This window comes from Electrona antarctica (assembly GCF_951216825.1).
Source record: "Electrona antarctica genome assembly, chromosome: 7".
In the NCBI taxonomy this organism is placed as follows: Eukaryota; Metazoa; Chordata; class Actinopteri; order Myctophiformes; family Myctophidae; genus Electrona; species Electrona antarctica.
Genome location: NC_136812.1, coordinates 33030624 through 33058478, shown reverse-complemented (window position 1 = coordinate 33058478; position 27855 = coordinate 33030624). Strand labels below are relative to the sequence as shown.

Sequence of the window (27855 nt, the reverse complement as noted above, 5' to 3'; positions counted from 1 at the left end):
TTTTGATGTGTTTCTCCGAGTCTGAACATCTTATTCTTCGCATAGGGCAACTCGTTGGCAGATTTGTATAGGGGCTCCAAATAAAATAATTGGACAGGAATCTATCGATCAAACTGCCAAAGATTGATTCCAACAACATCAGCGCCAATTCAGAGAGACAAATGAGCGTATAACTTCATTCACATCGGCAGCAATTCACGCTGTGCTGGTGGTGGAGTTCTTTTGACTCATTGACAGTAATCGATTTCAGTCAAATCAGAAGAGGATCATATATAATTCCTGTACTCTTCTAACTAGAGCCTGATCAATGCCAGATTTTTTTGTCTGATGCCGATCCCGATTATGGAAAGTCATCGACCATTGATAACTGATCTTTTGACTAACTAGACCAGTGCCCGGCTAACAGAGTCGGTAACAATGGAAGTTGGAGATCCATGCCCCACCCGGCTATGCAATAGGCTACCCGTTGTCTGTGTCCCTTTTATGCCCATATATGGAGATTTCTGTATATGGACTTCTGTTTTAGGGCATGCCCAAATATGGAGTGTTGTGATGTCAGAACAGGCCAGCTCCATATATGGACCCTAGGCCCATATATGCCTGGGCAGAGGCTGGGCAGAGAGCCTGGGCAGAGGCATTTTGTGGTGGTTCTGGACAACCGTGGGTCCGACCGACTCGACACCGGGCATTGTACTCACTGTGGGGGTGTGGAACGCGTGTGTCAGTGGGGCGAACGGTTCTCGAGTTATGTGGTTTACAGTCATACACACGTACAGACGTACAAAGACATGGTGGATTTATAGATAGATATCATGTATTAAAAAAACACAAAATAAAAAAAATGTATTGAAGTTTATTACAATTTTTAAAACTTTATAATTACAACAATGACATGCCAAAATTAGGCTGAAAGTGGTTACAAATCAGGACATATCGGCTGCATATTTACCCATGTCATGTTGTCAATAAAGTAAAATAATGTTGTATAGTGGCCAGACTGATCTAGACACATAATTCCTGTATTCTTCTAACATGTAGCAACTAGATCATTGACCTGACACAGAGCTACACTCACCAGAGTTATTTACTGGTGTGTGACAGAGTGCTGATGCAGCACACTGAATGTCACACTCACAGATGGGGTTTCTGTTCATTTGGCCTTGGCCATGTTTAAGCCTACATCAGCAGCAGAATTGCATTGGCAAGTCTATACACGCATTTAACACACCCATGACTAAGAGGGGTTGGAAATTTAGGACCCTCTGAAAATCCAGACGTAGCACATTGAGCCAGGCTGCGGGCCTAGTGACTCATATTTGAACTAGTGCAAACAGTGGGGAGCCTTGCCATTCGATATCGCCACAGAGCACCTTAAACCAGCAGGACAAGAGCTCTGACATCTAACATCAACATTAGCAACACTAGCAAGGGAGGGACGTGCAACTGCACTAAAGAGTTTTGTTCTAAACAAATAAAAGTACTACTTGGATTCCTCCATTGTAACTTGGCTGATCAATTCCAGGCTTATTTTTTGGCCTTTTAGAAAGTCAAGTGCTGTGCGAGGTAAACCAAGCCTGTTTACGGTGCACACACAGATAGAACAGATTTATTTGACTGCATGTTGCAGAGCCTCAAATAACAATCTGATCTCCCACGGATGTTTACACTCTTTTGCTCCCCTGCTTTGGCCAGCGAGCCTTTCTTTAGCTTCCTCTCTGCGAGAGGGGGAAGGGGAAGGGATGGCAGCCGTCAGGGCCACTGATTGCTATGAGGGCAAAAGAGGGTAGTGGGAAGACGTGACAGATTTCAATTGGGGCTGAATATATTGAGTGGCTCGACTGGATATGTGGCTTAGCCACCTGCATAATAACTGAACTTCAGCAACTGAAACTCTGTTATACAGGGGAGTTTTATTAACGTAACTGTAGAGGCTTCCTGGCTCTAACCTCACTCTCATTTGACTTTGTCCAAAAGACTAAAATGTGGTTCTTGACTATTATGCCATTTCTGTGGTCATCATATGGGCATACCTAACTTGGATGCCAAAATAATGGGAAAAGTTTTATATCAAAAGTCCATAAAAAAATCTAATTTCATTCACCTGTTTGATTCCCATTGCTGCACGTAACTCCAAACACTGCTGCGCATTGTCGCCACAGGGTATACGTATGCGGGTATACATATACGGCTCGGTGAGCTAAGGGTTTCTTCACTGCTTTTTGCAGATGATGTGATCCTGATGGCACCATCGGTTCAAGACCTTCAGCTCTCACTAGACCGGATTGCAGTCAAGTGTACAGCGGCTGGGGTGAGGATCAGCATCTCCAAATCTGAGGCCATGGTTCTCAGCAGGAAACCGAAGGATCATGGGAATGAGACATTACCCCAGGTGAAGGAGTTTAAGTATCTCAGGGTCTTGCTCAAGAGTGAGGGGAGGACGGAGAAGGAGATCAGCCAGAGAATCAGATCGTCAGGGGCGGTATTGCAGTCGCAGTACTGCACTGTTGTGACGAAAAGAGAGTTGAGCCAGAAGGCAAAGCTCTATGTCTACCGAGCAATCTTCGTTCCTACTCTCACCTATGGTCATGAGGTGTGGGTCATGACCGAAAGAATAAGGTTGCGGATACAAGCGACCGAAATTAGTTTTCTCCGCCGGGTGACTGGCATTTCCCTTAGAGATAGGGTGAGAAGTTCAGTCACACGAGAGAGACTCGGAGTAGAGTTGCTGCTTCTTCGCTTGGAAAGGAGCCAGCTTAGGTGTTTCGGACATCTGGTTAGGATGCCTCTCGAGCATCTCCCTAGGGAGGTCCTCGATGCACGTCCCACTGGGAGGAGACCCCGGGGAAGACCAAGGACCAGATGGAGGGATTACATCGCCACACTGGCCTTGGAACGCCTGGTGATCCGCCAGGAGGAAGTTACCGCGACCCGACTACGGATAAGCGGTTGAAGATGGATGGATGGATGGATTGAACTTGTGCGACACCCGATGCTTTCGTTGAGTGACATTGTTGCAGTTCAATGAGGTATTATGGTGACTCACCTCTGGCAGGGAACCCTCTGGTCCTTCAGTGGCGTGGCCCCTCAGGTTGATGATGTGGACCTCCTGCAGGAGGCCAGTGGTGCCCCTACTGGCACAGCCTGACAGTGCGGTGAAGCTCTTCAGCATGGCACGCACCGGGTGGCCCAATCCCACCGGCAGCAGCTCACACGGGCTGCGAGACACAGGCACTGTGGGGAAAAGGAAAAACAACATGATTTTCATGTTATTAATAATATAATTTATATTGACCTTTGTAAAATGCTATGTGAATGTATACGTACAATACATTACAGGACAATGTCTCATGGTCATGGTTATTGTGATAATGTATCGATACCAGGCCATGACAACAGTTGCTTCCATCCTTGTTACGTTAATGTATTTTATACCATATGGTTAGACTCAGTAATCCATTGCTCAATAATAGTCAGTACAGAAAAAGGAGTGGAGTTCCCCCACTATTGGCTACACTATGTGCTAGAGACAAACTATAATTAGAGAACCTACAGCTCACCAATTATTCTCCCCCCAGGCACACCTTTCTTGTCCTTAAATGGTCAAATTTGACCTTCGTTAATAACTTAGGAGCAGACTTCACACTTAGGTGCACTTGGTGTTGCACAGCCCATAATTAGCCATTAGCCCTGGCCTTCTGTTAGTTGCCTTGGTGACAGGGGTCGGAGCTGCGACACGAGACATTATCATCGAGGTCTATTTAATGACCTGGTTCACACTGGCCACATCTCTACGTGTCACACAGGTCGACTCGTATAGCACACTCTGAACAGCCAGGTGTGGATTATTAAAGAGGTATCACACCACTGGACGAAAGAGCAGGACTCGTTATTAACACCCTCTCGAAAACGGTTTCCTAAAAAGGTCACATGTAGGAGGTGTTTTCTTTCATTCCTCCATTATCTATGAATGAATAAGATACTTCTATATGTTCTGTTGGGTGAACTGGTTAGTTAGGGAGATGTAAGGTTTTTAGAGAGAAAATTCTGACATACGGTAGATAGACTGTCAAAATTGACTAGATTGACCTGTGATCTATTCTTTGCCCTCTACTTGACCCACCACTAGGAGGAGAGTGGAGACAGATTGGACAGAAGCAGGGGGAATTGCATTAGGCCCCCATATAACTTTTGCAAAACTCCTCTTTATGCTGATAAAACCCCCAAATTATGCTGTTCTGCAGAGCCAAGAACTTTAACTGCCTATAACGGCATTTGGATCGATGGTTAACTATTTTAAATCAAACCTTGACAACTTTATAAAAATAAGTTATTATAACTGGTGGTAGTACTTATTGTGTTTTGAATAGAAACCATACAGTACTTATTTATTTATTTGTTTATGTTTCCATAAAATATTTCCTCTCTATACTTTGGAAGGTTAACGCTTACAATAAATCAACAGTGTCTCACTTGTGCACGCATGTAGCTGACCTGGGAAAGTATGCTTTCAAGGCAGTGATTCATTCTGTATAGGCTACTGGAACATTGAAAATATATAATTAGTTTTTGCCTAATAAATTTGCTTTGTTTTAATTACCTGTTTCATGTAATCGCAACACTGAAAATCATATTTCCTGAGAGTTAAATAAAGGTCGATGAAGTTATAGAAATAATTTTGTTTCCAGAAACTCATATGAACAACCAATATGACTTTAACCAATGAACAGGTCTTTGGTCACATCAGGTAGGCTATAATACATTTTGTAGAATTTGAAAGAGGCGCAACTCCAGTCTCCAGCACAAAATAGGGCATTGAAAGTGGAAAGAGGATTTACTGTGTAACCTGCCTAAACCCTGTCAGAGTTTTGTCTGCTGGCCTAGTAAAGCAGCACCTATATAACTGCAGTTCAGCACTTTGGGAAATGTCTCAATCTCTCGATTCAAAACCCAGACTGTGACGTCTTTATACGACAGAAACTTCACATCCGGGATCGACCCCTGCACGTTAGGCCATTTCCGTTAACACCGACCACAAGCTTTATAGGTGGGTAACGACCTCTGCCGCAATCTGACATCTCGCTAGTGCGAGTGTAAACATTCCCCGTCCTTTACATCTCCGATTTAGCCACTTGAGTGCATGCACGGATTCACACACACATGAGAAAATACATATCTCACATGCAGGCAGCCACATACGCTTGCACGGACACACACACAAACCACACACACACGTGGCCCTGAGGTTTTAAACAGGCCTTTTCCATTAGAACGTCATATCCCATGGGGATGCCTGTGGGCCAGGTTTTCCTGCAGGTCAGTCGCCCCCCCTGTGCACACATGTGCGTGTTCGCACGCACGCACAGTCGCACAGTCGTCGCACACACACACACACACACACACACACACACACACACACACACACACACACACACACACACACACACACACACACAAAATACACAAAAATACAAACACAGACACACTCTACCCCACGGGCCTGTGCCAGGCATGGACCGCTCATGTTTCTAACACAGCACTCTACACACGCAAAGGTTGCCAATAGCAATCAGAAGGGAACATTTGGAAATAATTAGAGTCAAAGTGAAAGACAGGGAGATAACAACTTTAAATTCTCCCCCAACAGTCTCCAAAAACACTGGGCAGTCCCTCAACAGCGGGTGTGTGGGGGGAGGAAAGGTTCTTCGCTCTGAACACATAGCTATTGTTTCCCCTCTGTGGCTGTGCTGTAGGCCTATGTTTGATCAGCGTAGGCAGATACAGTATACTGAACAGGACAACCCCTACCCCCCCTGTGTTGTGTGCAAACACACTTTTTTATTGCTCCTGTTCGTCTCCGAGGATAAAACCCCAAGACGACTTTGACGAACGTCTTAACCTAGACTTTGTTATTCAAGTCTCTCGGTGCGTGAGTGAATTCCTTTCCCCGTCCTCCTCAGAGACCTGCTCTTTGAAGCAGCTTGACGGGAGCCAACGCTAAAAAACATGTCACCGTTGGTCGGCCGTGTCGAGAAGGAGGACAGCGTTTAATGGCAAAACCTTGTTGTGGAGCATCAGCGTTCCACTCACTGCCCACCTACCCCCCCTCTCTCTTCCCTTTTCCTCCCCCAGGACTGAAACCAGGGTCCCACTACAACCACAGTCATCATCGCACGCCTCACTCCACCAACCACATCTGAGGGTATACTACCCCCACCCTGCTTTCCCACCCACCCCCACTCACACATTGGAGTTGTGGAATAACAAACACCAAGGGAGACAAACAGACAAAAAAAATGATCTCAACTCTGGAAGACAGCCAAGTGATTACGGTACTTATTGGGCAGCAATATGATTTCTTTATTTAACTGCTGAAACAAAGACAACAGACAATAGAGGGCTATTGGAAAAATAAAACTGGCACAGATTCAGACAACAGAAGACGGAAACTTGGCATTCGATAAACATGCAACAGCGGAGCTTGAAGTAATAAACAATGTCTACGTGTGGCAGTGATTTTCATTGTGTATATCTCAGAAGAATAACTTTTTTGTTAGATAATTTCACAATGGTTATTGTTATTATATAGAAGGCCTACAGGACTCAAGTTACAACCATGGGTTTTTATGTTTTTTTTGTTTTTTTTAAGATATTTTTTTGCCTTTTCTGCCTTTATTGATAGGATGAAAGTAGTCTGACAGGAAAATGGGAAGAGAGATGGGGGAAGACACGCGGCAAAGGCCGTCGGGATCGGGAGTCAAACCCGCGGCACTCCGTCAGGCTGGCTCAGCAGCATAGGTGCCCAGACGGTTGAGCTAACCATCCGGCCCTGTATTTATTTCCAAGGTTACAATATGTCCTAAACAGGTGAAACTTTACTTGCAGAAATTCTTGATTTTGAAACAACATTTTTTAAGATGAGACCAAAAGAACTGTTAATCCCGTCACATCTGCTATCACCATCAGCCTATAACCTCCAAGGAGGAGGAGAAAAAATAAAAGAAAAAAAGAGACCTTGCATCTGCTGTCCTCGCCACAGCCTTCTCTTCTGTCACCTTGTCTTTCTGTCTGCCTGTCTCTCCTGCTTTCCTCACCCATACCTCTCCCCCCCTCTCTCTCTCTCCCTCTCCCTCTCCCTCTCCCTCTCCCTCTCCCTCTCCCTCTCCCTCTCCCTCTCCCTCTTCCCTCTCTCTCTCTCTCTCTCCCTCTCCCTCTCTCTCTCTCTCTCTCTCTCTGCTAGCGATGGAGCACAGAGACGTGCTGTCCAGCAGCTGCTGGTGCCTTTCGCCTGGCCCGGCCGAACGCCCACAGGAGAGGAATGAGAGACGCTGTTGTTCAGTCTGGATGAAAAACAACTCCATGGCCTGAGCCCACCAGACGCTCCTGCAGGCCAAAGCGCGGCAGGCACCCCTGAAAACTAACAGATGCAGCAATATCTTGATTGTAAATGTGATACTCCACCTGTAATAGTAATCTCTCCAATGAATTCAAAACCCTCTGCTGGCAGCGGGAAGAAAGCTTAGAATACAAGCTGCAATGTAATCTAGCTAGAAATTTGAATAATTGCTAGATAAATTATCGAGTAGAAATGGCGAGTTGAATGAAAGGAGAGTTTAACTGCACAGTGCACACTCAAGATTGTGCAGTGTGACTCATTTTAAAGTGATGTTGAACTTTGCTAGAACCTTGGGTTGTAGATATACTGTAGCTAGCTGTCTTGCCCAATTTGCTTATCTGCTTTGTGATTGAGGTAGAGGACATACAGTAGACTAGTGGTTCAATTGTCATTGTATAAAGAAACAGGTTTCAAAATCTTACTTTTAGCATGAACAAATGCAAACGGAGAAGAACAAATCAGTCTTAATTTTCTCTGGCACATTTCATCTACTGCTAGCAGAGCTTGCATTACACCAATACAGTTTTTGAGTGGTGCAACCACTCCCTTACGGAGCTATGTGTGTGGCTGGCTGGGTGCCTGGGTGGCTGGCTGGGTGCCTGGGTCTGAGCATGAAAACAGCATGGTTGTTTTTCACCACCTGTGCGCAACCTAACACACACACAAACTCACACGCACATATTAACTGTATATATGATGATTTTGGGTGTGCCAGTACAGTACAGTGACAGTACAGTACAGTACAGTAGAGGGTACAGTAGAGGGACCCCCACACGGTAACTGTCATTTCTCAACCTTTTCGGACGTGGGGCGGCTCGCCGGAATCGGCCCCCTGGCTGTGGTCCTGTGGGTCTGGAATTTCCGGGGACCCCCCGGGGACCCCCACACGGAGTTGCACCACTCACTTCACACAGGTGTGATTTTAAAGAACTTCCTAACCTATAACACAAATAGTCATTTCACTTTATCAAGGTGATGTGCCTGGAAAGGAGCCAGCTTAGGTGGTTCGGGCATCTGGTTAGGATACCTCTCGGGCGTCTCCCTAGGGAGGTCCTCGATGGAGGGATTACATCGACTCACTGGCCTTGGAACGTCTTGGGATCCCCCAGGAGGAAGTCACTAATGTTGCTCTGGAGAGGGAAGTCTGGAGCTCTCTGGTGGAGCTGTTGCCCCCGCGACCCAACTACGGATAAGCGGTTGAAGATGGATGGATGGATGGATGTGCCAGTCCAGGACTCTACTTTGTGTCAGTGCGTTAATGTTCTAAAAGTGTGCTTTTGAGATGTGTTTCACCATGAAATGAGTGAATGAATGGAATTGCTACTTCTGCTTTGTAGAGCACAGAAGGAAAAAATAAAGGTTTGGTCTTATAGACTTATACAACCCTGGGTTCTACAAAAGTTCAGCTTTAACGTTGAACCCTGGGGCTGCCTTTTAGACTACTCAAATCAGGTAAACATTTCCCAGCGAGGGGGGTTGGATGAGGGGATTTAGTTCTCATTGGCCTGTGTCTTCTCTGGATCTTTTCAGCGATGAACTCCTTAGGCATGGAGAGTAGAGCAGGCCCAGAAGGGGTGCAGTGCAGAGCGTGGGACAGAAAGTACACCTGTGTGCCTGGCCAGACAGCGTGCTCCCGATCTGCCTGGACAGACTCAACAATCAACATCCCATCATCCCCGCCGCCGAGGAACAGCGCTGCAGGAGAGTCTGACACAGTGAGATGAGCAGAACCCAGTGAGGATAAACACAGCTCCGTCTCTGTGAAGAGGCTAACTCAAACAGCAAAGACAATTTTAACATTATGGTGTCAACGATTCCTCATTAACTTGAGAAGTACTGTGCGTGTGTGTGTGTGTGTGTGTGTGTGTGTGTGTGTGTGTGTGTGTGTGTGTGTGTGTGTGTGTGTGTGTGTGTGTGTGTGTGTGTGTGCCTGCCTGCGTGCGTGCGTGCGTGCGTGCGTGTGTGCTGTAAACTTGCCTCTCGCCTAATGTGTTAAAGTGAGCATGAAGAGTCATTTAGTTTCTGTACTTAAATAGATATCAGTCAAACCTTTATTATGAATGAATATTTTAACTTGCGCAAGTCTCGAAACTGGGCAACTTGAACAAGCCACGGTCACAACAAAATGACAGAGAAAATTAGGAGGACGTTTCAATGGTCAAGACAAGGACAGGACTGTCTGTCTTTAAGCACAGTGGGCAGGAGCCATTTAATTGACTGTCTTGGAGGAATTAGGCCTGCACAATATCAGAGATGGATCTGAACAGATGGCCTATAATTGTCAAAGTCACAGGTTAATAACCGCATGTGCCTGTGTGTTCACACTGTGCGGTTTTCAGAGGGAAAGTGAGAAATTAGTGGGAGGCACTCTGTCAGAAAATTACAGACTGACCCATATGAGTAACTCTCGTTACTGCAGAGAATCCTGCTCAGGCTGTGGCGGAGGGCATATACAATATACTAAAGTAAGACTTAATACAACATACTAAAGTAAGACTTAATTGACATTTGCAAAAAACTAGAATCTGGTGCATTTTCTGGAATTTGAACCGGTAGTATACTGTAAAAGAATTAAATCAAGCCGAAATCAGTAGTGCAGTGGAGATCCTTGACTAAATTGCCCACAGAAAGTTTGCATATATATTCATTATAATGTAAACAATAGACATTAGTGTCTTAAACGAGTTGTGTTTCTCCAAGATACTCATTGTTGTCCCTTGTACCTTAATACCACCGCAGCTTCCTAGGAGCATTTATTATTCTCGTTATGCTTCTTTTGGCGGTTATCACTGAATATACACAGATTGATTCTAACAGCAACACTGGATATGGCATTACAAGATATGGCATTACAAGAAGCACATGTGAAATTTATTTTCTATTGAAGGATCCTGATTGCTTTTAATCGCTTTCGAATTATTCGGAAAATGCATGTGGGTTTGCCGATGGCAGGGCGAGTGGAAAGAGAGGAAGTGAACATAGTAAACCCAAATGTTATTTAAGGAGAGTGAGACTGTATAAATACTGTGGATGCCAACCCGCTTCTGACATATTTAAACACACTGAGGTGCAGGCAGTGATGTCACTCGCCACTTTATATTCGTCATCAACTTCCTACTACTGAAAATACTGTGTTGCTGCTTCTGTGAAATTCAAGTGCCAATAACTATATGGATTTTGTTGTTACGGTCAAACAGTTGATCATCATCTACCCAGAGATAAAAACAATTGTGTATTAGAACTGTATGTATAATGAACTGAGGTCAGAGAAAGTTTACTGTGCAGATGAGTCCCCTGTTCTTTTTCTCGCCTTTCCTCAGACCACATGCTATTTCCAGGCCTGGCCTGGTTTCTAGGAATATCACAACCACAAGATCCTTCAGCTGTATAAACTAAACATCACAATGATTCAGGAATGGCCCAGGATGACCTAGAGGGGCTTTTGAATATGTTTCATTAGAATTATTTGCTTTCTGGGCAGCTTCACAAACTGCCTATCAGCAGACCTACTGTACTGTAAACTATATATTTATGAGGGCGACATTTGTGAGGAAATAGAAGAAATGTGCTTTGCTGCCCTTCAAGTCTGGCACGATGCCAAGGGTCTGGGTACAGGAAGTGATGTCAGCCCATGTGCCAGTTAGGAACAAATCTGATATTCCCACAAAGCCATTTCCGAAGATAAACAAACAGGCCCTTCCCCCAGTGTGTTTCTAGTTCCCAGCATCTTTCAGTAAAACAAAACAAAAATATGATTTCTTCAAATCGACACGACAACTCTTATTTCACAAAAACACGGCCTTGTGTATTGAAAATCACGGTATAAAGTTGCTCGTAAAGAAAAGGAGTTTGAATAAGCCTGTTCAAGTTTGCAGAGACATCATCAGGTGGGATTGATTACAGCAAAGGCAAGTAGGAGACAGGGGGATTCATAGGACTGTTGTCTGTGTCAATATGTCTGCTCTCCAAATGGAGGCATCCTAGTTCTCATATGAACCAGGGGATTAAATCAATCCTGCACTCTTCTGAGTTCTCGACTGCAGGGCAAGATTCCCATGGACCATGGGCCACGCAAAAACACTTTCAGGAGCACAATATTCTGCCTGCTTGTGTTTTTCCAAGGGGCTTTGGACTAAAGAATCACTAGCCCTGCAGTGTTGTTACTGCTGTAACTCACTCACCCTCAAGCCATGGGCCACAAATACAGGAAGTGAATAAAGCCTTTCATTGGGATAGAGTGAGTCGTATTCATTGGACTGCCTATGAAAAGGATTCATCATGAAGCAATCCAGAGCAGTAAAATTGGAAAAGAGGAGGTTGTTGGAATGGGATGAAGGGGGCGTGGGGGTGGGGGGGAGTCTGTTGGTAGCCCGGTTGCCCTGAACTCCATCAGGGAAGTCATAAACTTTCCCATCAAAGCGTGAAATCCAAGGCCAAATGTCCCACAAACCTGTCTACAGCCAAGCATCACCCAAATACTCCACAATGACAAATTAATCCCCGGTTAGTTGTTGGCTGGCACGAAATAGAAAGAAACCCTAGCTTGAGGGACACTGGCTGAGACCTTGTCTAGTCGAGTTAGGGAGCAAATGGGAGGATGGTTACACAAGCAACGCTTTGTTCAGTTGCAGAGCACCCTAACAGGTGCTTAAACAATAAACTATATTGCAGCAACAATCAACCCATTGACTAAAGACTGAAATAATCACATCAGTACCATTTCTCAGAGTAGACGTATAGTAGATGTACAGTATATTTAGTTGACAACCGGTGTTGCGCAATCAAGTACGCTCCTGCAGCACACTCTGATATCAGTTGCAACCTTTATGTCTTTGTTTAATAAAGATGGCTCAGATCTGAGAGAGGTGTGGAAGTGAGTGATTCTTGTGGTAAAGACAAGGAGTCCGGTTTCTATTCAGCAGCTCTAAAAACATCTATGCAGTCAGCACCTGTTGGTAAAACATCTCAGAGCATGACCAATTATGAACAGCATATCGAACAAGGGTGAACAGAGAACCAACGTTTGGGAGGTGGGTTCTAGTCTAAGTCTACCTAAACACAGACATAAATCAGTAAGGGTCTTTGAAGAGACGGTTGACATGGCTGCGTTCCCCAGGAACATGGGAGCCAGTGTAAAATGAGACAGCTGGGAGACCTTGACCAGAACACGTATGCACATGACAGTATATTTCCCTACTGATGGGTGCTGACATGTGCTCCCTGGTCTTTCACTATCAAAGAGCAAAACGCTGTCAACACAGACAGGAAGCAAGAATGCCCCATTCCTGCATCTAACAAGAGGGATAGGGGCTACACAGCAACGAGAAACAGTATTTTAGATGGTGCACACAGTATAAGCCAAGGGGTAGAACATCCCATTTCAAAATGGCAGTAAATTGAAGCAAATTAGTGTGAATATTATGTGGTTGAAGAATTTTAGATCTACAGTAGCTTTAATGGTATTCCTCGCTGCAGGATTAAAGGGCCCCAAGATACTGTAGGAACCAACCTTGAAAACAGTGGGTAGGTGTAATGTAGGTGGTGATGGCCAACATTGAAATATGTAGCTGTGATATTAGCTGACAGAACTACCGTACTAAATGTCCTCCTACCCAAATTCTCCATTCACTGGTCAGACTGGGAAGGGAAATAGAGGGCCTCTCATGGCACTGAGAATGTTCTAATGAATGTACTGACACTTCAAGGGCATCTCATCCATCAACCACAGGAGTGCAGCCTTTTATTCCAGTTGGCAGGGTTTCGGGAGCATGCAGCCCCTTAACCTTGATTCATACCCAGTGGGGGTGTGGATGCCGAATGCCACTTGTCCCGCCATGATTCTGCTCAGTATGGCTTCTTTTCTGAATGACCTGCCCTTCCGGCGGTCCTCATTGTTGTTCATGTTCTTCCCCTTTTCCTACGATGAAAAGCCAGGCTGGTTAATACATGACATTCCCTCCCATGTCACTTGAAGCCTTCAATAGCACTTGTTCATTCAAGCTGTGAATCCCCAGCAAATGTAAAGCCTGATTTAAACTTGGACGCACAACCGAGTTTATTATTTTTCAATGTAAGTATCGCGGCGAAAGTATTGCGTTGAAAATACGGCCATTGGCCGTATAATAACTGAGCTCGATCCTCATTCCCAGGCTCTCGCTTGACTGGTCTATGGGGCTTGACTGGTCTATGGGGCTGTCACAGATGACTGGTCTATGGGGCTGTCACAGATGACTGGTCTATGGGGCTGTCACAGATGACTGGTCTATGGGGCTGTCAATGGGCCCGTTGCAATCAGAACTGCAGCATCACTCCCGATCTTCTGCCGTAGTCTGAAAACCCACCTTTTCAGACTCCATCATGGCCCATAGCACTTACCCTACCCCCCTTAGACAGCCTTATATAGCATTTGAAACAGACTTATAGCATGTCAGGTAGACAGCACATTAAGTGCATTGTATGTAGTCATAGCACTTCATAGTATATATGTACAGCATAGTATAGCATATATGTATAGTTTATATGTATAGTGTCATTATATAGATATGTTCTAGTTATAGTTTATATGTATAGTGTCATTATATAGATATGTTCTAGTCACGTTCTTAGCTTACGCATGTTTCGCGATAAATGCATTTTACATATGTGATGTATTCCCATGCTTTTTGTTCTTGCTTAATGTAAATCGCTCTGGATTAAGAGCGTCTGCTAAATGCCTAAATTGTAAATTGTCACAGATGACAGGTCTATGGGGCTGTCACAGATGACTGGTCTATGGGGCTGTCACAGATGACTGGTCTATGGGGCTGTTACAGATGACTGGTCTATGGGGCTGTCACAGATGACTGGTCTATGGGGCTGTCACAGATGACTGGTCTATGGGGCTGTCAAAGATGTCAACAGAAAGTGAAAAGATGATACAGTAGTTGTGCGGTAGGTTTGTGCTTTTGAAAACTGCCTATGATAGCTCCATTAAAATATCCCCTTTTTTCTTGATTTTGTGTTAGTCTTTTTTTTTGGGACACCAAGTGTCCTTGATGTCATGGATACTGGGTTCACTTACTTCCTGGACTACATGTTGTTTCAGTAAGACAGCCCTCCCCTATCTACAAGGAGAAGCAGTGCACCGGAGCATTATGGGAATTGTAGTCCAGGAAGGAAGTGAGCCCAGTGTCCATGACATCATGGAGTCCATGGACACTTTGAAATACTGAAATATCTCAAAACTAAATTACCCACATAAAAACCCCAGGAAAGTGTTTCTTGTCTCCCAAACATCATTAAAATAAGATCTGGTTGCAAAAGGGGTGAAGTGGCCCTTTATTGACATACCTATAGCTAACTTATAAGGTTGAGTAACACTAACAGGCTTCAGGGTAAATAAAACACTGTAAACTCCCACAAATTGATAGTTGAGATGTTTTTGTATGTTCTGCATCATGTTGCGACATGCCTAAAGGAGCATAAAACTCAACATGCTGGTAAGAGTCACAGTGGTAATAGTACTGTCACAAGTCTAAAATGCTTGCAGTTGCTTTCTCAGTGTTACAACATTTTAAATCATTTACAGTATATAAGTATATACACACACAAACACGGATGGATGCATAGAAACAAAGTTATCGTGATAGAAACGCACATTTGTGCAGACATGTAGATTACATCAGAATAAGCATGGGCTTAACTCATTCTCCAACACAAACATTAGGATGGAATTAGAATGCTAAGGAATACATGTAATTGCTATTCAATTCATACAAACAACATGATAGCTGACAGTTGCCAGCATTGACATCCATCATTGGGAGTTAAGACCGCAAAGAATTGTTTAAAGCTGCAATCAGTTTTGTTTGTTTTACTTTTAATTCCTACCCCAAATTTCTGCCATACAGAAATCCAGAGGATACATTACGTGTTGAACTTCATGCAATACCACTTGTCAACCATAGGATCAAAATGTCTAAATAGAAATGCAGGGAGATGTTGTATTAACAACAGATTTGTTAAAATAACACTCTACTCACCCCCCAAAAAGGTTATAGAATGCTTTGGTATCGAATAAGATATGTTTGCATTTCTTTTGTCTGACGGTGGGACAAAAAAAATCTCATTAAACGTAATAACTAAAAAGTTTTTTTGAGAACCAGCGGGTTGCCATCAAGTGTGTGTGAAGAGCCAAACAATGTGGGGCCTTTGTGCCAATGTGCAGAGCCCAGTGTGCAGGAGCCGAAGAGGTGACAGAGGGCAGGGCAGATGCAGTGGTTTCACACACACTCAATGGGAACGCATTCCACTGGGGCTCCGTGTCTTCTTGGAGAGGGGTGGGCAAAGAAGAATGACATGTCAAATGCCACTCTGCCTCATGTATCAACACATACAAAGGACCTGGGAGGGATGGCCCCTTCTACTAGACAAGCTAATAAATAAAGAATGCAGGGGGAATAATGAGTTGGCTAGACCGCTGCGTAGACAATGCACAGTATGGTTACGGACAGAACTGCGGAGTGAAATGACAACGGAAGACCAATTTAAGGAAATTGGGTTCCCCAATAGGCGTGCCATTTGCAGCCCGCGAGGACTGTCCAGCCCACACCAACCTCTGTCAATTTATTTTCTTTTATTCTTTTCCCAAAAATGTTGCATCAAGGAAGGCAATTATGTTTCTGCAACTGTCAAATAGGTCTTCTACATCTATTCTAACATGAATTAATTAATAAAATAAAAAATAAAAAAAGGTTTGCGCACACGGCAGCTAGACATAATTTGGGCCTTGGGGAAATGGAAGATTCCCTTTTGGTTTTGGAACGATTCTTGTTGGGAACGCATGCCCCTCCTCTCCGGTTATGCAATACCCGTTGTCAGAGTGCGTATTCAGAGTACTTTTTGCAGTACCCATTAGTGTGTACACACGCACGCGCGTGTGTGCGCACACTGCTCAGGTAAAAAACTACATCTTATTTATTGCACCGAGCGAGGTCGGCCTAGTGTCATTGGAAGCATGCCACTATTTTCCAAACAAATGTTCCGACATCGGGACACAGTCTTTCAGCACAACTTATCTGAGGGGGGATGGTGGGGGTGGAGGTGAGGCCCCGAGAGGGTTTGGCCTGACGAAAGAAACCACCTGGTAGCCTTCAGCTGGCGTCCTACGCTAAGACTGTTTTCACAGATAATACCATCACCAGGCAGGCTAAGAGTTACACACTCACAGTCACAAGTTATCGCCTCTTCAGTACTGTAGGTAACAGATGTTAAATGTGGTTGTTAAAATTAGGATCTACTTGGAAAAACAAAAAAATAGGCAACTAGACAATACAGATGACAGGTCAGATGACTATCCCGAGTCCTAGACCACAGATTACGGATATGTGTGTGACTGTGACCGATATAACATAGAGCTGTGCATAGTTGAGCATTGTTTGATTTGCCATTTTTATCCCCCTCTAGTGCAGGGGTTCTCACCGTTTTTGGCTGGGGACCCCCGAAAACATGCTTTGGCCATGTCTCGCGACCCCCACCCCGCCCCCCTATACATCATAAATAAATTCTGAAAGAAAGAAAGAAAAGTTTATTAATGTACTATGTGTACATTTCCAGCCATTCAGTTGCAAAAAAAAGATAAGGTTGAGAACCCCTGCTCTAGTGGACACTGGACACATTTGGATAGAGTGACATACATACCTACACAAATAGACAGCTCCATTATTACAAAAGCTTTGCAGTCACGCGTCGCACGGCTCCATTATAAAGGGGTATTGCTTGGTGATTGCACAAGACAGACACCAGTGAATTCATCAAGAATCTCTCAACAGGATATCCAACTTCTTATCAGGGATAGTGCCAGTGGGAGTTGAACTCATTTATTGTGGCTTTCGGTTTCTTCAATGAAGTCACACTCCACATTACTCTCTTACGCTACCCCCCCCCCCCCCCCCCACACACACACACACACACACACACACACACACCCTCCAGCTCCAGCAGTGTGCGTTTTTTTCTTTTCTTTTCATAAGCCAGTGAAACACAATGGAAAATGCAGGATCACCCCAGCTGTCTCCCATTACTGGCTCTGGCTGAAATTATTTACACGGCTGCTTACTGGAACTATGGAGGGAGAGGGAGGGGACGTATGTGCGTTCTTATTGCAAGGCTGGGGAGGTACGTGACGTGTGATGTGACTTGTTTATCTACAGAGACCACAGGTCCCATGCTATATATCCACCCCCCCTGTGTGTGTGTGTGTGTGTGTGTGTGTGTGTGTGTGTGTGTGTGTGTGTGTGTGTGTGTGTGTGTGTGTGTGTGTGTGTGTGTGTGTGTGTGTGTGTGTGTGTGTGTGTGTGTGTGCACACGCGCGCACGCAAGTGAGTGTGTGTGTGTGTGTGTGTGTGTGTGTGTGTGTGCGGCTGTGCGCGCAAGTGAGTGTGAGTGAGTGAGTGTGAGTGAGTGTCCGTGTCAGAATGAGAAACTGGTTAAATTGACCACAAGCCAAAACACACTTTTAAGAAATCCCAAATCAACTAAACCCACAAACCAACATATATAGATTGCCTTTCATTAACCACAGATAATAAAACGGAGTAACCATCGGCTCAATTATAAACCAACGCAGGGCATTGGGTTCCTCGCTCTTCTCCTCGCTGGGATTGTTGAGATAAAGGGCTCGCCATGGGGGAGGGCAGATCTGTAATTAGAGACACACGGGACTCCCGTTGCTATGTAAACATCTCTACCACTCTCCCTAGCAGCAGCGCGCGGCCTCTGTGCCGTGCCGCTCTGACTCTGCGCATGAATCACGCGGCAACATCTGGGTTTAACGCGCTGGGAGGACCTTGGCATGCTGTACGTGTGTGGAGTGTGTCTTTTTGGACCGGCCGACCCTCTGCTACGTCTGTCTGCCTCTCTCCTCCTCTCTCCTCTCGGGTTACAGCAGTTGCACAACAGGGTTTTTGGCAGTCCCCACTGCCTGAAAGGAAGGCCTGCGGATAGCAATGAGAGTTTACAGTCCAACCTTTCGCTCAACTGTGGGTGAAAGCATTAACGACAGCTTTTTTGGCATATTGAAGCATCAGTGAGCAATATACTGTACCAAGTGGTGGAGTTTTCCACTAAACGTACATAAAAAGTGCAAAAAAGAGCTCTGTAGAGGAAAGATAAGCATCTATAAGCCAAATTTATACTTACGACACACAAAATAACTGATTTTCAAGAAAAAAGCAGACACTGTCACCCTGCATATGGTTGGACTTTGAAAAGGAGTGAGATCACTATCTGTGTATACACTTATTACACTATTTGCTTTATCTGTGCATTTGGCACTCCTGCTCCAATGACTAAAGAGAGATCCTCACCAATTGTGTTCTCCTTCATCGAGCCACAGCAGGATAATACAAACTATGGAAATACATGGCAGGAGTAGTGTCTCTGCACTCAGTGTGTGTGTGTGTGTGTGTGTGTGTGCGTGCGTGCGTGCGTGCGTGCGTGCGTGCGTGCGTGCGTGCGTGCGTGCGTGCGTGCGTGCGTGCGTGCGTGCGTGCGTGCGTGCGTGCGTGTGTGTGTGCGTGTGTGTGTGTGTGTGTGTGTGTGTGTGTGTGGGCGTGTGTGTGCGTCACTGCGTGCGTTTCAGCCTTCAGCAAACCACCAGCTCAGCGTTGTGCCTGCAGTACAACCAGCATCCTGTCGGAGCTGTTTTTGGCAAGTGCCTCAAATTAATATCTGGCACAGCTCCCTCACAGGGCTTTATTTCATTGCCAAACCTGAAGTCTGCACAAAAAAATAAAAAATAAAATGGCCATAATATATCCTTCAGAAAACAGAGAATTTGGCGAGGTGGGGAAAGGTTATGGAAAATAGCAATAGAGCCACACACAAAAAAGGCCAAAACAGTAAAAGGAGAGGAAAGCAGTAGAGGACACACTTGGAAAGGTGGATGTCAAGGTGCTTCTTGTGTGACTTCTAAGAGTTATGGTGAAGCCTCGATCCTGGATCGCATTACGATGAGCGAAGACTCATTGCAGACAAATCTAAACATTACGTAAGAACTGTCCTGGCAAGTTTAGAGGCAGATGTGGCTGTTTACACAGATGCTGCAAAATGATGTGGCACAGACGACAGAGCATAGAGAGACAGAGAGGGAGTAGAGGTGAAAGATGCCACGGTGATGCTGCATGCCACTACTGTGGTAACCAAGGAGCTTTGTAAACACCACATGTAAATGAGGTGATATTATCTAACCTTAAAATGGATCAGTGGACAATAACTGAACCCAATGGATTTTATTTTACGTCGGGATACCTCATCCAGGCCAGGCTTCAGACGCGCCTCCTCAGGAGACTTGGCTCAGATCTGAACCCATTTGATTTGGCATTAGGAAACCGTTGCGACCGCAGGCCCTTGCTGACGTTGGCCTCAGGCAGGGTTCGAACCCACAACCTTCCGCATGAAAGGCATATGCTCTCTAACCACTACACTAGGGCAGCCAATAACTTTAACCAGTGATTCTCAGAATACATTTAGTAAAGTTCTCCAATATTCCATTCGTACACTCTCGGAGAAGACGGAGATACAGACCTGCAAGGGTCCATTGGTTTCTCTATCAACAACTTGGCTGGAGAATCCCCTAAGGAAAATTCGGAAGCCGTCATAGCCAATAGGCCTATCTCACAGCCCGCTTTTCACGCCCACTTCCGGTAAATAGTGGTGTCTTTAACATTAGCATTTACACGTTTTTTTCTCTGGAGAATCTAAGTACATTTTCTAATGTAAAAATGTGACAGACCAATATTATTATGAAGCAAACAAGATGGTAAATCAGCTCGAACAGATAGAACAAACCTTACCTTGAGAAAACCAAAAGTTGTAGACTTCTTAAATTACCTCTGTTAACATGTAGTGTCTATGGAGTGATGTCACGCTATCACCACTAACCCCGAAAGGGGGCGTATTAAGGGGGGCGGGGAAATTCTGTGAGATAGGCTTATTAGAATGGAATCAGACAAATGGCCTGATGGAGTTAGGTGAGGGGGAGACTCGTGAATACGTACACTACAGTATGTGTCCTCTTGTGTGCACCCTGCATGGTGTGTACAGTTGGGGCAGAGGTTCTTCCTTGGCCTACTGGGAGTGTGTGCATGTGCCAAGTTTATCACCAATAGTGCCAGAGATTAGCCTACTGGGAGTGTGTGCATGTGCCAAGTTTATCACCAATAGTGCCAGAGATTAGCTGACTGGCGGACACACAGGCGGACAGGGGCGAAAACATACTAGTCTCTTGCGGTCAGCCGTCCGGCCCTCGGGAGACAACAATGCTGGCAGGCGTTTTCTATAAGGAAGAGTTCAGTGGAAATGTTCCAGTGGAAAGAAGCTCATTGTGTTCGAGATCCAGGCATTGTGGGAGAAATGCAATTTGAACCAAAGTAGATGCTACCTACAGTACACGGCTATTGTTTCTGTAATAGAGGGCTGAGCGACATGTGGTTTGAACCTCCAAAGAGAGAGTAGAAAAATAATCACTTGAATAATAGCTAAGAGGCGGTGATCAAACTGAAGGCTTTGAGAAAATGCACGCCCACCAAAATATAAGATAATACATCTTTAGCTCCTTCTTGTGTTTACACACCATTGACTGCAGCCCCCCCCCCTGCACACAACGGCTATGCATTGTTTGACAGGGTCACTTGAAGTTGTATAACATGAAGGATGGTCTCAGTGCCCCAGATTAACAATCTTTAGTTTTTTCACTCCTGACATAAGTTCATATTCACATAAATGAATTAATCTTTTGTAGGTCATATAACAGTGCACTCATTCACATTTTTGACATTTCATTTTAACCAAACATTTTCAACAATACATTTGTCATATGACAAAGTATATACTGCAGGGCTTACGTGGTTAAAACAACAAAGCGCATTTGCTATGCACTGTGAGATGAATGTGATATACTGCAGACTCAAATCAACCACAGGTTTTCTGCATGCATCTTCATAGCTGTTTACTTGTTTAGTTTAGTCTTTCTCCCTCCCAGATTGGTTTGTCCTGCCAATATCAATAAATTATTGGGTCTTTGCCGTTGTGTAAATATTCTACAATCTGGCAGATACATGTGGACACGCTGTGAGATTGAAACTGTCAGCACATTCTTAATGCAAAATCCCCCCACAACGCACACATGCACGCACGCACGCACGCACGCACGCACGACACACACACACACACACACACACACACACACACACACACACACACACACACACACACACACACACACACACACACACACACACACACACACACACACACACACACACACACACACACACACACACACACACACACACACACACACACACACACACACACACACACACACACACACACACACACACACACACACACACACACACACCCCCCTCCACAATACTCTTGTCTAGGGCGGAGAAAGGCATGGTGAGATACAGCGGAAAATCCCATAGCGTGGGGAAATTTGCGATTGCCTGACAAAACAGGCAATACTAGAAACTCCACGATGGGGCCTGTAATGCAAAACTGACATGGGAGTGATGCCTTATGAAGACTTGAGTGTGTTTAATCTGTTTATCCCTGCGCAACAAAAATGACATGCTGTTCCTCTCAGTGAGGAAAGCATTTCACTTGCTTAGATGCATATACAAACATGCTAACAAAAACATGCGAACATGATGGAGCCACTCCATTCTCTGAGCTCATAAAGAAACAGAACTTACCTGCTGATGCCAGGCAACACATGGCGAGAAGTATCAAGGGGCGTTTCCACATTCCGGCCATCGTCTATTGATCCACCTCCTTGTTTTCACAATGACACCTTCGTATGAAGCAGTGTAAGGGCATACAGCCTCAACGCGCCAGCTGCAAAGAGAACCACAAGGAAGAGTCAATGGATGGTGGGTAGCAGAGTTCGATTTGTAACAAAATCCTGAGTTGAGGAAATATTCTTAACCACTTAAGCCTCTATACTTCCTCTATAACAAATTGTGAAAATATGCCAAGCTTCCAATGCGTTTGTAGATCGAGTTTTTTTGTTATATTATCAAACATAAATATCAAACAAATTAGTGAACATTTTCCAAAGGTGAATGCATATTTAATTCAGTCTGACAGGGGATATCAAAAGCAGGGGCATGGATCCCCCCAGCAAATGGAACCCCTGGGTGGTACCGTTCTACTATAGCATGACCAAACTGCAGGGAATTGGGGCCTGTATAATATCCCCCCATGGCCTTGATGAGGTCAGACAAGGGAGACAGCGGTCTGGAGAACGGGGGATTAAACTAGGAGGGCTAATTGGACGTCACGCAAGCTTCAAAGCACCGCATAGAGCACACACCTTCCCTCGCCCACCGCCGGTCAGAGAGAGCATGGGATGGCGAGCTGGCTTGCTGGGTGCGAAACACTTGTTGAACATGACACGCGTTATTTAACAGACTTTAATTAAGAATGTCAGGAAATACTGGGTCCTCCACTGGGGTCTTGAGTAAGCAGCTTAGTGCAACCGTGCTAAACGCCATGACCTTGGCTGAACTCTTAACCAGACTGGTCCACACACTGACCACCATGTCAGAAAGAAGAGATGCACTCTGCAAGCCAGGGATGACAAACATAGCGGGTCTGCCTTTGAAATAGAGGCCAGGGTCTAATTTTTTCTCAGTTATACCCAGCCCAAAACTCCATGTTGAACAAGAAAATGAGGCAAAATAATAATTATTTAAATTAAATTAAATTCTAGCCTATATTTTCTCCCATGTGTCTATAGTACTAGGCCCCCTGCTCGTTTCCCTGCACATGACATGTCTTTGAATCAGAATTAACTTTATTGTCATAACAGATGTATTAATAGCAGTGGGTGAAGGTTTTTGAAAAACAAGGAGATGCAAAGATGAAGATCAGAGATCTACAGCATAAACCAGCAAGGTACAGTACATGAGGTTAGACATACATAATGTTCAAAGGTGGTTACACTTTGTTTCCGGAAAATAGCCAATCTACAAGCTCACAACGCATCACAGCGTGACACGTAGTGAGCGTATTATATCTGATATTTCCGCCAAATGTTCGCCCCCAGAATAATGAGTAGGGATGGAGCTCGATAACAGATACCCGAAAGAAAAATCCGATAACAAGCATATTGAGTACCTGTTATCAATAAGCTTTGGGCTTATCAAGCCTGTTATCGAGCATAGCGGCCCATGACGTCATGTTTAAACAATCAAGACAAGAGGCGATCAGGAAATAAATGTAATCATCCATGCTGGCACAAATATGTCTGTCTAAAAGTGTATCTTGATACCTGCTAACCAGCGCTGTCCAGGTAAACAAAATTACACTTTTAATGTGACGGTACACATATCAACCAGTAAACAGTTTCTTTAATATTATTTTATTGGTAAAAAGGTCAATTGCCTTCCGGCTGTTAGAAAAGTATTGTATTTGAAGGCCCTAGTACAGGCCCTAGGCCCACTACACTGCTCGATAGTGGGCTCGATAAGAACCCGGCTTGATAAGCCTGATCGATAAGGTGCTCGTTATCAATACAAATGAACAAGCTCCATCCCTAATAATGAGGCTGGGTTTGTGTCGTTAAGCATCAAGATCGATGAGGTGGTATTCATCACTTAATAATAATCACATTATTGTCCACATTTGAAGCACAGAAATGTTTCTAACGAGACCAAATTTGATGGATTTAATGGATTAATTGAAGTGTATCTCAAACTGTTGGAAGTGCTTCCTAGAGGGGGATGACTGAACTGCAGGAGGGTAGAAAAAGGGCAGAAGAGACCACAGATTACTCTGCAATTTTCTGCTGACCGCTTTTACAACAAATGCTTTAAATTATATTCATTCCACAGTGACATGTTGTGTGTACCAAATGACAAGAAGTAGACTCCAAGTCTACATTTTCAGTAAATGGATAGAAACGTCAATATGTATTACTGTAAGTTGCACACATCTGACGTTTTATCCTGATATGAGTCACATGACATCTTCAAGGCTGTTCATTCCAGTTGTCGCCACAGTAACCACAGTCAGTCTCAACCTTTTGTCAAATACGGAAGATGTAAGTTTTCAAGCGGATGTTTTCGATGCAGCCTTAAATCAAGTTTTTAGACAATATTTGGCAAAGAAATGCAGGAATCATCACAGCAAAGGTGTGGTTCATTAACATACATGAGCTCCTCACAAAGGAGCTATGCCTTCCCAAATGAGGCATGTGTTATTGCGACCGTATGTCGCATTTACTATGAAAACCTGCATCTCCCGTTCGTCAGTTAGTTAGTCACCCCACGCCTCCATATGGGACTACCTTTTACGCAGAGCCTCGGTTTAGATGGGCGCTGGCTACTACTAGTAGGGCTAGTAGTAGTGTTACGTTTTAATGGACCCCTCACCAACCTTAAAGCTGTCCTATCCAGAATTTACAGTAAAAGCCGGGTCTTACTCTTCAGGCACTGCATGAGAGATCAATTTTGTACCACTGCCAATAAACCTTCCCCATGGCCTCCCCATTTGGTTAGGGGACCTACTACTTGTCAATCAGTAGGTGTCCTACGACTCCTACCCAAAACCTCCCGGGGTCTACATTTCTCAATGGGAGGCCAGTTCCATCCACTGCAAATGTGGCCATTATATTATAAAACTGTACCATACAGATACAGAACATTTCAGATTGCAGCTTTATGGTCTGAATTAATCATTTATTGATGTGTGTAGTCAAGAATGTAATATTACGTAATTTGCTTTCATAAAGTGACTGCCAATCAACTGGACCTAAATCGTCTATGGTCATGTAATTCCTGAGCATGACTTCTTGGATTCCCCGTTTTGTCTTTTACTGGTGCAGTGCTTGAGTCCTGACAGCTACTGTAGCATATATGGGCTATGCCCATCATTACAGGAAATTATGAGGATTACACAAAATGAAAGCATGTTTAACTGTAGTGCAACAAAACCACAAAACAACACAAAGTCTTTCAGAACACAGTAATTAGATTCTGACAAGCATTAACACCACTATCATGTTGAACTGTGACATGAGCTACCTTGTTCAGCTATCTAGCTCAGTGTTTTTCAGTCTCTAAATCACACAATGTGAAGTTGGTCCCTCATTTGCCTGTATTATACATGCTACTGTATGTAGAATACTAGACCACAGTCAATTTCCTTAGATTCACTTCAATTATCAATTATTCAAACTGGCACCCCTATTTTGGTCATGTCATTATAGGTGAGATTCTTCTAAACCATTTTATTTCCAAACATTGCGAACATGCTATTTCCGTAGCACAAAAGTACAACACAAGGCTTAAGTTATTTTGACCAATCTGTATGGTAGAGTATGTTTAACATTTTAAATATAACTAACACAACTGTTGTCATTGTATTTGGTCTCTCTGCTCTTTTATTGAGAATTTTAGATCCTGTGATCTGGTAGGACCCGTACTGGTTGAAAAGTGACACATGCCTGGGTTTGAATCCCCAGTAGGACATGAAAGTTAATGTTATCCAGCAAAATGGGATTGCTTGCAATATTGGCTTGCTTCAATACAGGCATGTGAACAAAGTGAGAGAACCGGTGGTGCTACTGTACATTTTAAAGACAATTGCTCATGCTTATCTGTTAACATGTATGCTGACTGCTAAGTTAAGGCTTCTCTGACAAACATATGAGCACAGCAAAGCCAGTGGGAGGAACAGATGGAGCCCTATGCAGACCTGACTCATTTGAGGTGAACCGTAGAGGGTGCATGGGAAGCAAGATGCACAAAGCACTAAGGTGCATCACTCTGTAGCACAAGCAGCTGCACAGGACAAAAGAGTCTTTCACTCTCTGGCAGCTGCAGGGGCCTGGGAAGTCATTTTGGAGGATCACGACAAATATTACACTTCCAGCTAGTCAAGGAGAGCCAATGCCCTTCGTTTGATTTGTGCCCCCCCCCCCACCACACACACACACACACACACACACACACACACACACACACACACACACATACCACCACCATCCCACACCATACACTCCACCTTCACCCCAGGACTAAATGGAGGTAAACTGAGTTGAGCTCTCTGATGTGAGCCAAAGGCCACATCAAAGCAAAGTTCACCCAAACTATAAAGTGCAATCTCACCCATTTGCAACACCCCATATTGGAAACCAACGTTCAGTCACAAGGCAGAGGACATAACTGATATAAATGCACACAATAATAAACTACATAGATTTTCTACTTACTGTTGCTTTAGCAGTCGAATCACCTCATGTGACTTTTCCTCAACCCTAACCGCCTGAGCAGAGCCACTATTTAGCTCGAAAAGCGATCTGGAAAATACATCAAAACACACAGACCCTAGAAAGTAGGCTGCTCCACAGTCCACACCACTGAGTCGTCTCTATGGTAGACGTATGGTCACTTTAATGTGAAAGCTACATCTGTGCCATCACATATTCATATCCTAGAAAAGCGGCCTTGGATCCAGAGGCATATATTGCTGCAATCACAAAGTCCTGAGTAATACTTAAGTTATGCTGCGTCATATGACGGGTTCACGTGCTGAACATAGCTGATCTACAAGCTCATAACGCGAGGCAACACACAAGCATGGGAAGTGTCTCTCCCAATAATGCCTTTATCTTTGCTGATCTTTTTTCATGTACAGTAGGCTAGGCTACTACTCAAAACTGTCTACTCCCACAAACGCATAACCTGCACACAAGCCTCAAATACACAAACATTGGGCTAGCTAGCTAGTTGTATGTGTGTGTGTGTGTGTGTGTGTGTGTGCGTGCGTGCGTGCGTGCATGCGTGCGTGCGTGCGTGTATGCGTGTGTGTGTGTGTGTTAGTCTTACGAGTCAAAGCACATTGAGCAGCCTACTGTAATGTACAGTATATGTAGTCTACATAAGCTACAGCAATACACATTTATCTTTCAAACTGCACAGAGCTGAGCACCCAGTGACAGAACACACAGACTTGATGCATGCCATGACGCATTGTTTCAGGCAAAGCCTCAACTTGTGTGACTTTCCTGACTTAACGATGAGTCAGTGAGTGAACCCATCTAAACATGTTTTAGAACACCTACATGACACGTCTGTGCCCGTCATTGGCTTATAGTTTCAAGACCTCGAGAAGAACATGTGCCCCGTTCCTGCACTGGCCTAGGATCGCGTCCCACTATAACCGTATCTGCTGTATCCCCCCTACAATGTGTCCATTAGGGCTGGGAAATATAATATATCAATATTATAACCATATGGTGATTGAATAAAGAAGGTCTGGAGCAACTTTTAAGCCTTTTTATTTTTATCACATGGTGCAAAGCACAGCAACAAACGACAACGTTTCGATGTCAGATTACATCTTCGTCAGGTCATGGAACATCCCTTTAACGATATGGTGACATGAGACTAGATATAGTCTGCGATGTTGGA

At 44.4% G+C, this 27855-nt stretch overlaps 1 protein-coding gene across 2 annotated transcripts in view; it reads right to left on the bottom strand.

Annotated features, from left to right (window-relative positions):
* tgfbr3 (transforming growth factor, beta receptor III) overlaps positions 1 to 27855 on the bottom strand; it is an 82744-nt gene that overhangs the window by 52711 nt on the left and 2178 nt on the right. For both annotated transcript variants that reach the window (XR_013790457.1, XM_079506448.1), the window contains exons 2-3: positions 22132 to 22273; positions 3044 to 3231 (exon numbers count right to left, since the gene is read on the bottom strand). Coding sequence is in view for 1 of the 2 variants with exons in the window: in XM_079506448.1 (XP_079362574.1) it covers positions 3044 to 3231; positions 22132 to 22192 (249 nt within the window). In the remaining variant the exon portion in view is untranslated. The remainder of the gene's footprint in view (positions 1 to 3043; positions 3232 to 22131; positions 22274 to 27855) is intronic.